Raw genomic sequence first — 12,657 nt, forward strand, 5'->3', positions numbered from 1 at the left:
ATCCCTTCCCTTTTTTTCCTTTGTGTGTTTTTTTTTCTTTTTTTAGCCAATGACATTAATTGTAATACCCTGTACTTTTGAAATTTCTAAAAAGGGTATTTTAAGTAATTTATTTTACTATTTGAATTTTTGAGCCAAAATGATATTTGAATTTTGGCACCGACAACATTTTTAAAACTCAATGATTATTTTGGATTTTGCATAAGATTTATTATCCATTTATTTCAATAAAAATCTAGTTATATATATATATATATATATATATATATATATATATATATATATATATATATATATATATATATATATATATATATATATATATATATATATTTCAAAAGGCAATATAATAACTACTTCCTCCGGGTTTTTTTAGTTGACACCTTTCTATTATCACGCTTGCCAACGCATATTTTTAACGATTAATATCTTTAATTATCAACATTGTAAAATTATAAAAAGTGGATATCAATAAAATATACATTGAAACGATTCAAACAAGATCCCACATGAATATGTTTTATCGTATCTACAAACCATATGTAAGTCAAAGCATGTTGTTTGAATAGTGTAAAAGTCAAACGGTGTCAACTAAAAAAACGGAGGAAGTATGCTATTTGGTCTCATTCTCGCACATTTCTATTAGTCCACTTTAGTCTATCTTCCTATTCACATTCTTCTTGAAATTTTTCTAAATGCTATTAAAATTTTCTTCCATTTCTATGAGTAATGTCTTTAATTAATTATTATTATTTTAATCTACACTATATATTTTTGAATAAATAATATATAATTGCTACTCATTTTTAAACAATTGATAAAACTTTTTTTTTTATGCGTTATAACAAAATTATTTAAATCGTGCAACACATGAGTCTAATCTAAAATGCCAATATGAACTCGTTTTCACAGCAAAAATTAGCAAAAAAAATAACGTGAGTGCCTCATTTTGCGTAACAAAAATGTATCGATTTGTGGGCAACTATTTTTTGCTTTGAAAACGAGACACTTACGTTATTTTTTTGCTAATTTCAAGTTCAATTCGGACCCTCAAGACTAAAATGACCCCTAAAACCTTAACCGAATATTTTTCGACACGTAAACCGATGAAAAATTTAAATTAGGCTGCAATTTACAATTTATACGAACTTTTGGGCTGCAAGTTGCAATTTTTTTAAATGGCTGCAATTTACAAAATATTAACTTTAAATGGCTGCAATTTGCAAATTTTTCCTAATAATAATAATAATAAGAAGAAGAAGAATAGTGTTCCTAATCAAGTATTTAAGCCCTAATCCCAGTAAGTCGTTTTGGGTATCAATTGTTTTTGGTTTAGGTCATTTCGGGCATAAGGTACTTTAATTATAATTTAGGTCATTTTGAGTATTGAGTTAATTTCGAATTAGGTCAACTTCGATATCGGGTCAACTCCACTTCAAGTCCGGTTAAAGTCTATGGGCATGTTCACATTTACTGAACTGAACTGATTGGAGGTGAACTGAACTAAGCTGAAATGAATATTTTATGAGAGAAGAAAATTAGGAGCTAAACTAAACTAATTAGAGCTGAACTTAACTGAACTGATTGGAGCTGAAATGAACTGAAATTAAAGTGAAGTAAACAGGCCTTATGTTTAAGATTCGGATAAATAATTTTGGATCAATTTTTGAGTCAAGAGGTTGGGTCAGGATTTCCAAGACTAAAACTTGTGCTTAATATGAGCATGATAGTTTGACCACAATCATAGTCACGAAAGATATCCATACCAGCTTAATCACTTTTATCAAGATCATGTTGATCATGTTTAAGCTGGAATGGATATATATTGATCAAGAAAGGATATATGTTTATCCTAGCTAATATTTGTCAAAGTCAATAATAACCTTTTAATTTGTAATTTTGGTCGATTTATCATATATACACTCTTATAATTGCTTATTTGCTACCAAGAACTAAAAATTACCTCACAATTGGTTGGCCAATCATCAACATCATGTTTCTAGATCATACTCGTTTATAATATTTTATAATACATACTCCGTAACAAACAAAATATAAAAGCATATTTAAAATTACACAAAGTTAACAACCGCATCATATTAAAACGAAATCGTAGCATACCTTATTAAAACAAAATCGTAGCATACCTTACTATAACCGTTATCATAACGCTTCAAAACATACCATTGATGGATTGACCAATTGAACACATTAATGCAAAATAATGATCCAAACCAATCTCAATATCTCAATTTCACATGGAAATTTCAACGCTGATACATGAACCATACTTACAACTAGATAGTGAAAAATCACTTTGTCAAGAAATAACCTCTATAGTACCACACAATATAACCAAATGAACATCATACATCATGTTTCTATAACCAGCGTGCTTATAAGATTATACTCCCTCCGTCCCCTTTTGTTTGTCACTTTTTCACATTTAGCTTTTGGGTGTCCCTAAATGTTTGTTACATTTCATATTTTCATAATTATTAAGATACTAGGTTAGGTCCGTACCATGCACGGTTATTGACAAAAAAAATTATGTACGAATATACTTATTAGTATCATATGTTGTAATATCTCGTTTTTAGTCATTAATTTTTGTCGATCTCAATTGTATCCTTGAAATGGTTATTATGCTTGTCACATAAAAACTTATAGTAGAAGATTGTATTTTTTAAAAATATTTACAAAGAATATATTTTGCTATTCTATTTTTCATATTAATTAGTTAATTGAATGTGAATATAAAAAAAAGGTAAACATCATTTCTATTTATATAGTAATTAAATTTTACAAATAATCTTCTTAAATAAATTTTCTATTAATTTTAAAAAAAAAAAAAATACTAAGGACACACCAGAAATTGACATGTGTCATTGTTGGTGTGTCTTTTAGTATATATAGTTATTGATTATTGATGATTGATACTTTGTATAAAAAGATTTTTATACCCTTATATTTTTTTTGTCTTTATTAAGTCCGTCCTCTCCCTATTATACCCTAACATCCGCTATAATAATAATTGTACTCCAACTTTTGACTAATTTAATGTTTTACACTCTTGATTCTCTCAAATTCTCTTTCTCGTGTACTTTAATTACTTTTTTAATTAGAAATTTCTCTTTCCCATGCACTCTTATTACTTTATTATTGGTTGGGAATTTCACTTTCCATATACTCCGTACTTTCATTACTTCAGATTCTCCATTTTAATTCCCGTGATTTTCTTTCAAAAGCAACAAACAAAAGGGGACGGAGGGAGTAACACTTCCAACAAATAAAGCATAAATCACACTTTAAATCTACATAACGACAATCAGTTCAGTTAATCATCATATCGTATAAAGACAAAACCGAGCATACCTTAGCTTACTATAACCGTTATTGTAACGCTTCAAAACATACCATCAACATATTACCCAATCAAACCCATGAATGCAAACAAATCATCCAAAAAAATCTCAATAGATACCCAATTTATAAGAAGAGATCAACTTTGATACATGAATTATACTTATAACTAGGTAGTAAAAAATTACTTTACTTGTGTATTACCACAACATGCCCCAACATCAACACCATGTTTCTATAACCGACTATAATATTCTACAAAAAAAAAAAAAAAAACCCCATAAATCACACTTTAAACCTACGTAACGACAATTAATTCACTTAATCAGCCGCATCAGATAAAGACAAAAACCGTAACACACCTTACCATAACCGCTACTGTAACGCTTCAAAACATACCATCTGTATCAACCAATCGAACGAACACATGAATGCAAACAAATCATCCAAACCAATCTCAAAATCTACCAATTGCACAATAAGAGATCTCCTTTAGGGCTATATGCTATTCTCCCACAATACAAGAAAACACTCAACATGATGAATGTGGACATCCATCCATCCATCCATCCATCCACCATACATTTCATACACATATACATGTTACATCCATAAAATAGCAAGACGGGGATTTGACTTGTAATTTAATTTTAATTAAATAAATTCCAAAAAATGGAATGAAAATTGAAAAATTCAATCCGATGGAATGCTAATTTGACGTCCGCAAGGAGACATCCTTTCTCTCTCCTCTTTTCTTTCTCTCTCTTCTTCTTCCTTCATCTTCTCTCTCTTGCTTAGATACAGCGAAGAACAGCAGACAACCAAGAGAAAAAAAAGAAAAGAAAAAAAAATCCCCAAAAAAAAAAAAAATTAAAGAAAAAAAAGATACTGAGATAGACCCTCTTTCTTATTTCTCTCTCTATCATATTCTCTTCTCTTATTACTTCAGATATTGATTTTTAGGAGAAAAAAACACTTTGCCCCTTCAAAATTAAAGGAAAATAGAAAAAAAAATCGAACCCTAAAAAAAAAAGCAATTTTTATTGGTGGGTCTCGAAAAACAGAGAAAATTAGGAGCAACCCAGTTCTTAATTCAGTGTTAATTTCAGTTTTTACATCCCCAATTTTGAGAAATTTTCTCTCTCTAGATTAATTAATTTAGTTCTGGTGAGTTCTTTTTTCTAGTCAAATTTAGTCTTCTTAGCTCTAAATTTCATTTCTTTTTAGTCTTATACACTTTTTTTTCATTGTTTTGTTAAATTTTTTAGCTGATCGATTTATTGGGGTTTTCTATTTTTTTTTCCCTTCTATTTATGTAATCCTCTGCTTTCTAATTATAACTTTAATTTTAATTTACTCTGTTTTATGTATTGTAAAATTGTTTGGATTTATGTTATTTGAAGTTAGGAACTTCTATTTTTGTCTAAGAAGTGGGAAATTTGAGGGTTGAAGTTAATTTTTTTGGAAGATTTCTTACTTGGGTGTTTCTATCTTTTTTGGGATTTGGGTTTTTTAGGGTTCGATTTAAGTTATTTCAATTGGAATTAAAGGTACTAACTTAATTTTTATTGTAATTTGCGCTTTGTGCAGAATGAGTGAAGGTTTAAGTGGGATCCAAAGATTTGGAGTTAACTCAGGGAATACCGCGAAAGCTCGAGGATTTCTTGGAGGCGTCGGCATTGTAGAATGTTAAGTAGAAACGCGTTTTGCTCGGTTTGTACAATACCTTTACTGGGTGTTTTATTTAGCGACTTGCAAGTTTTTATGGTTAAGCACAAAATTGTTTTGGATGCTTTAGTGTGTGGTTGCTACTTTGGAGTATTATGCCTTGAATATAGTCCAAAATTGCTTGGTGGGTTGTCGTTTATTTCGGTTTTTGAACTGTCTGTAGTGTAAAATTTAGCTGGTTTTATTAGGATTCATGTGGTTTTAGATAGTTAGGTTTTAATTGTTGAAGCAGTGATAGTTAATTAAGATCTTTTTTATTATACAATGGTGCCTTCTGGACCGTCCACCCCAATTGGTGGAACCCAATCTGTTAATCCTTCACTGTTAAGGTCGAATTCCGGGATGTTGGGAGGGCAAGGTGGTTCCATGCCTTCTCAAGGGGGTTTTCCATCTTTAGTGTCACCCAGAAATCAGTATAATAATGTGAATTTGCTGGGAAACGTCGCCAATGTTTCATCGCTTCTTAACCAGTCTTATGGGAATGGTGGGGCGAATTCCGGGATTGGTGTCGGGAATGGCCCCAGAGGTGGCCTTGATGTAGGAGCTGAGTCTGATCCCCTTTCTGGTATTGGCAATGGAATGGGGTTCAACCCTGCATCCTCTTATGGTACTTCTAATATGGTGAATCCTAGCTCATCTGGTCATAGTCAGGGTCAAGGTCAGGGTCAGCAGTTTCCAAATTCTTCCGGTAATCAAATGTTACAAGATCAAGCACAATCCCAACAGCTTGAATCCCAAAATTTCCAGCATCAGCAGCAACAATTTCCTGCTAACCAGCAGCCACAACAGCAGCAATATCGGGGTGGGCTAGGTGGTGTTGGTCCTGTGAAATTAGAGCCCCAGGCTTCAAGTGATCAACATGGTCCCCCACAACAGCAGCAATTGCAGCCTTTAAGAGGTCTTAGTCAGGTAAAGTTGGAACCGCACCAATTGCAGAATATGCGGGGTATGGGGTCTGTAAAGGCGGAGCCTCAACATTCAGAGCAGTCCATGTTCATGCATCAGCAGCAACAGCCGCATCAACAACAGCAACTCATGCAGCAGATGTCCATGCCAAGGAACCCACAAGCTGCAGCCGCTCATCTTAATCTCTTGCAGCAACAAAGAATGCTTCAGCTACAGCACCAGGCTCAACAACAACAACAACAACACCATCAGTTAATGAAGGGTATTCCTCAACAAAGGTCTCTAACGAACCAGCAATTTCCTCCCCAGAATATGCCTCTTAGGTCACCTGTGAAACCAGTTTATGAGCCTGGGACGTGTGCCCGTCGTCTCACACATTATATGTATCAACAGCAGCACAGACCAGAGGTCAGAACTAGGTTTACGACTGATTTCCTTATGAGCAAGTGTTTTTAAGTTTTTACCTAAATTGGTATTTAAGATTATTGTTATATCTATGCAGGATAACAATATCGATTTTTGGAGGAAATTTGTTGCGGAATATTTTGCCCCGAATGCCAAAAAGAAGTGGTGTGTGTCTATGTATGGAAGCGGTAGGCAAACTACCGGAGTATTTCCTCAGGTAAGCTACTAAATAGCATAAACTGATTGTTTTTCTGTTATGTTGAATATATATGCTTATGAATACCTTTTAATTTCTTTGTTTGCAAACATTCTTGCCTTCCCCTCTTTTTTTACATATCCGGAGTTGTTCACAATGAAGCATTGTTCTGGGATTAGACTCTTTGTATATCTCGTTATTGTTTGGGCTGCCTACAAGATCCGTAGTACATGACACCTTTATTTGGTGTAATGTTGTCTTTTCTCTCCATGGCTGTATCTTTATCCCTTTATGATTTCATCAGATACTTGGTTCTAGTGTTTCAGTTTTTTGTATCTTTTAATGCTGAACTATATGAACTCTAAATTGTCAGGATGTATGGCATTGTGAAATATGCAAGCGCAAGCCTGGCCGTGGTTTTGGTGCGTAGTTCATTGTCTTCCTTACGACATTTTTAATTGCTGTATGTTGCTGTGTATATGTGTGCTCCTTGCTGGCCTGTGATTGACATTTAAATGATGATCCTTCTCAGAGGCGACTGTTGAGGTTTTGCCAAGGCTTTTCAAAATTAAGTACGAAAGTGGCACATTAGAAGAGCTTCTTTATGTTGATATGCCTCGTGAATATCAGAATTCGTCAGGTCAAATTGTTCTGGACTATGCAAAGGCAATTCAGGAAAGTGTTTTTGAGCAGCTACGTGTTGTTCGAGATGGCCAGCTTCGGATAGTTTTCTCCCCTGACCTCAAGGTTGATATTATTCTTATTTCCTATTCAAGATCTATGATATACATAATAATAGTACTAATTATTTTTTGATATTTATGATATATTCAAGATATGCTCATGGGAATTTTGCGCCCGGCGACATGAAGAGCTCATTCCTCGACGACTCTTAATACCCCAGGTCATGTACCAATTCATTATTGAATCTATTGATTGTTAAATTTATTTTTTTATTTTTGGCTATATAATTTCCTTTTGACAAGGGTAATTAGCCAAGTACACTTTTCTTCTTTAAGCTACTCTACAGCCTATGTGTATGAATGTTATGACTTGTCTATAGAAGCCTAGAGTGTAATGAAGATGAATTTATCTGTCATCCTTCTCCTTACTGTCCCTCATTCAATCTGTTATTAAGCCCCATAAATAAGTTTATTCATTTTTTTTTCACTATTGGTGCTAGTTTTTAATTCAGACCTTGTTTTATACAATTTTGGGTTTTCATGTATAGATTTCATTAGTTTTTGCCTGGAATGTGCTCATAAGAAATTCATATATTGAATTATGGTTGTTTAAGATAGAGTCATACATACTAGCTTATAGATAAACTATGACAACACATTTGTTTGTCGATATTCAGATTGATGTGCCATTTTTTGAGTTAGACCTTACCTTAATTTGATTAAAATGATCAATTAAGGATATGGAAAATCTGCGGCGCGAATGTTCTTTTCACTGATGATTGAGCCTTGAGAATCTGCATCAATCCTTTTTATTTCATGAGGGATGGCTCTCTCAACGACGTCATTGCGTGTTGCAATACACAATCCCCTACGGCCCCCCTCCCCACCCCCCACCCCCACCCCAAAAGGGGAATTTCTGAAGAATGCTTTATCATGAAACAAGTGGAAACAAATTAATGTAGATTTATGATAAAAGTTGTTTTTAAATTATTGCTTGATTGGATCTGGATTTCTTGGCTGAATTGTTTTTTATTTTTTTGTTTTTCTTTGGATTCTGGTTACGTAGTGAAAAAAACCACAATGACCTGTTGTTTTACACGTTTCAAATTTTCCTGTACATTGTTTTAAGCTCCCCATCTATTGTAGATAGGTATCTTTTAGTCCTTTTCTGATTACATTTTAGATGTTGCAATCATACCAGAATCTTGAATTTCCCTGGCCCAGTGCACGTAGAAAATAAAAAGTGATACATTTTTATGTAAGGGTTGTAAAGAAAAGTCTCCTGTATTGCTTGTATCTTATTGTGCTGTTATATAAGAGAATGTTACACTTATTTAAATTCTGCCTTTGATTTTCATTTGGATTGCATCTTATTCTGCTACCGTGTTGCTGATTAGATGCTGAATTTGTGCAGGTTAGTCAGCTTGGTACTGCTGCGCAGAAGTATCAGGCTGCTACACAAAATTCATCATCCAATATGTCTGTTTCAGATTTACAGAGTAATTGTAACATGTAAGCAACTATCTTCCGATTTTCTCAATTGGTAATTGGATCACTTTGCGAGAGAACATTGTAACGGCTATTTTATTTAATTTTCTATTTGTTATTTTGGTCTATGTTGGTTGCATGACAGCTAATTAAAACCTCTTCAATTACTAATGCCTTCTTGGCTTTGTTACATTTTTGTGGTTGCATATCCTTTCTTTCTCCTTTTATCCTCTTTACTGTATAAGTTTAAGCTATTGGATTAATCATTTAAGGTTTTTCTCTTTGTTATGATGTTTGTATGTCATTTTCATCTTTTACATTGGTGTATGTATATTTCAGTCCTCCATTATTGGAGTTTTAGGCTTAATCTATCAGTAATGACCTTCTAGGACCTGTTAAACTCTTGGCCTGTGATCAGATTAGAAGCTTAACACGTACCTTTTATCTGAAAAGAGCAACATTTGCTTACATTTTGGTGTCTGCTTTCCACATTTCTTATGAGGTGGTTAAATATGTCACTAACTGTATTCTATTTGCCTCAAATTCTTTTTTTACAGGTTTGTTGCGTCAGCTCGACAACTGGCAAAAACACTGGAAGTTCCATTAGTTAATGATTTAGGTTACACAAAAAGATATGTTCGCTGCCTTCAGGTATGCTCTGCATGTTTTCTTTGCTTTTCATACTAGGATAATGACCAGGGGGATATTGGTTTGAAAATTTGAATAAGTGAGTGCGGCTCTTCCCCCATCTTGAGTTCCTTGATTAATGATATGATGGCTGCACTGCCTTTTGCTTTAATTGACTTTGCTATTAATTTTTTCAGCTTATCTGCTCATCTTTACTTGAAACTTTCATTGTTGGTTGTATGTTCATACTTCATATGGAGTACTAATTTTCTGCATTTATTAATAATATGCTCTTCTTTGTCATGTTCTGTGGTTTTGTAGATATCTGAAGTGGTCAACAGTATGAAAGACTTGATTGACTACAGTCGATCAACAGGGGCTGGACCAATGGGTAAGATTGAATAGTTATTTATTTTTGTTTTTCTTGTCTGAATCTACCAGCATTTTATGCTCTTAGGTCAAGTGGTTTTAGAGACTCACAAAGCCAAATTTACTCGTCTTCCCTTTTTACCCGCGAAATATGAAGATGTCATTGTTAAGTCACAAGCTGGTAGATTTTGTGAGCATATAACAACTAGGGTAGAAAAGATATTAATTTTAAATTGCCTTTGCTGAAGTCACAAGCTGTTATGACATGCCACCTTAGAGGAAGAAAACAGAAGGCAACGGTAATTTAAAAGATGTAAGCTGATATTTCTTTAGCCAGGCTGTCAGAGTTATATCTTTAATTTGACAATTATATCTTTAATTTGTTTAATATCCTATGGACTTAGCTGTCTTTAACAAGAAAGTGCACTGTTCTAGCTAAGAATGGTTAATGATTACTTATTTCGCATTTAATTGCTTCTTGTTTCTTTAATTGAAGGAGGCCCAACATATGTAACATATTCCTTCATTTGTCATGTTGTCAATTTGTTTGATGAATTTATTAGTTAATTTACGTATCTCACTGCCTTCTTTGTTACTGCTGCAGAAAGTTTGGCCAAGTTTCCTCGAAGAACCAGCACATCATCTGCCCTTCAAAGCCAGCAACCTGAAGAGCAGCAGCAGCAGTCGCAGCAACCGCAGCAGCAACATAACCAGCAGCAGTCACAGCAGGCAATGGCTCAGAACTCGAATAGTAATGATCAAGGTTCTGTCCAGGCTGCTGTAATGCAGATTGCTTCTAGCAATGGGGTGACCAGTGTAAATAATAATTCACTCAATGTACCTTCCACCTCTACTTCACAAAGTACTATTGCCGGGCTTCTCCACCAAAATTCAATGAACTCCCGACAGCAAAACCCTATGAATAATGCTAATAGTCCTTATGGTGGTGGAAGTTCTGTTCAGATGCCATCTCCGGGTGGTTCATCAAGCACAATGCAGCAAACGCAACCAAATCCTTCCCCCTTCCAATCTCCTACACCTTCAACTTCTAATAATCCTCCCCAAACTTCGCATGGTTCCTTGGCAGCAACCACCAATCACATGAACTCAGTAAACTCACCTGCAATGTCCAATATTCACCAGCCTGCTCTATCAGGTGATGGAGATACAAATGACAGTCAGAGCACAGTTCAAAAGATGTTACAAGAAATGATGATGAACAGTCAACATAATGGGGGAGGTATGATGGGCATCGGTTCATTAGGAAGTGACGCAAAAAATGTGAGTGGCATATTGCCAATGAGCAGCAACTCGGCTCTCAATGGTCTTGTGGGCAATGGTCCCACGAATAGCAACTCAAGTATGGGTGGCGGGCCTTTAGGGGGCATGGGTGGGGGAATGGGCCAGGCTTCGATGGTTAACGGAATCCGATCTGCTATGGGCAACAATTCTGTTGTGATGAATGGAAGAGTGGGTATGGCCTCAATGGCACGGGATCAAAGTGTGAATCATCAGCAACAAGACCTGGGAAACCAAATGCTAAGTGGGCTTGGAGCAGTTAATGGGTTCAACAGTCTTCAGTATGATTGGAAACCATCACCATAACAAAAGATTATATGAAATGGGTGTGAAAATTTGTTGTCCGGGTTTTGAAAAGATAAATGGAGCTGTTTGTGCAGCATGATAATGCAATGATGGAAAGAGAAGAGGCTTCTGTGATTCCTTGTTGCCCTGAGGCAGAGGAGTTTGCACATGAATGGAGTTGAGGGTTTGCGCTTGAGGATGAGGGAGAGAGAACGAACAGAAGAAAAAGGGGGGGGGGGGGGGGTGGTTAAACACCACTTTGTACTAATTTCAGAGAGGAGAGGGAACATATAGCGTAGCGTTTTACTATATTATTGAAAAGAATATCTTCACATTTCTCAAAAATCAGCTGTTTTTGGCCTCTAACATTGTCTTTCAGTGTTTTAACTCTGATCGTCAAGTGTATACTGCATAGCAATCGAGATTGGGATCGATTGTTGGGTGATGTACAATGAGTAGAGGATTGATCCAATTCACTTGTACAACCTTCTTGTAAGTTTCTGGAGCCTTTGTACACTACTTATATGTCAGCATTCCCTTCAACTCCTAGTTATGTTGCTAGGTGATGTGTTTGCATCTTCAGCAGGGATCTCAGGTTTGCGCCCTATTGGACTTTCTTTGGAGGTTGTCTAAACAACCTATATAGTATCTAAAAGTAAGGTTGAATGTATTAATGCATCATTTATACCGCCTTAGAGAAAATTTTTGTACCGATGTTTTGAGGTGAAGTGAACATTCCTGTGTTGTGCTGCACAGGTCTTATAGATGATCGTCATACTTAGTGTCATTTAGTGATAGTTTTTATGAAGAAACTAAGTTTTGTTTCATAATAACTCCGCATTTGATCAACAGTGAAGGCCAGACGCAAGTGTAGATTGCAACACAAGCGAAACACCTTTGGGAATTATATCCTCTAATCCTACCTTTGTGTATATTGGTTCATACAAACTTTAAATGTCACAAGTTTACTAATTTTCCATCCAACTTTATACAAGTACTTCGTTTCAATTCTACTTATAAATTTCACGAATGATACATAAGAGCCGAGTTGGATGTAGAGTTTTGTATTCCGTTCTGGTCATAACTAAGCTCTAAACAAGAAACGCGATGATAGTCATTTCAATATTGCCAATGATGCCAACTAACGAGCTATTTTGTGCAAATCGATTCGAGGGCGTTAGCCATATGAATTTTAGAAGGGGACTAGGGGAGGGGGAGCTTCATTTTCGACCTCTTATTTCTAGTTTGGATTATAAATCACATATTGTAAATAAATTGAATTATTCTTAACACAACTCAACATGAAGC

At 34.8% G+C, this 12,657-nt stretch overlaps 1 protein-coding gene across 1 annotated transcript; it reads left to right on the plus strand.

The window, feature by feature from the left end:
- Window positions 1-4,053: 4,053 nt before the first annotated feature.
- On the plus strand, window positions 4,054-12,343 carry LOC145639182 (transcriptional corepressor SEUSS-like). Its single transcript, XM_081690352.1, has 10 exons — window positions 4,054-4,530; window positions 4,954-6,405; window positions 6,500-6,619; window positions 6,972-7,020; window positions 7,131-7,345; window positions 7,434-7,502; window positions 8,696-8,793; window positions 9,327-9,420; window positions 9,718-9,787; window positions 10,370-12,343. The coding sequence occupies exons 2-10, from the start codon at window positions 5,356-5,358 to the stop codon at window positions 11,368-11,370; spliced, it is 2,766 nt and encodes a 921-aa protein (XP_081546478.1). The 5' UTR covers window positions 4,054-4,530; window positions 4,954-5,355; the 3' UTR covers window positions 11,371-12,343.
- Window positions 12,344-12,657: the final 314 nt, after the last annotated feature.

Source organism: Chenopodium album, chromosome 7, assembly GCF_948465745.1.
Source record: "Chenopodium album chromosome 7, dcCheAlbu1.1, whole genome shotgun sequence".
Taxonomy (NCBI): Eukaryota; Viridiplantae; Streptophyta; class Magnoliopsida; order Caryophyllales; family Amaranthaceae; genus Chenopodium; species Chenopodium album.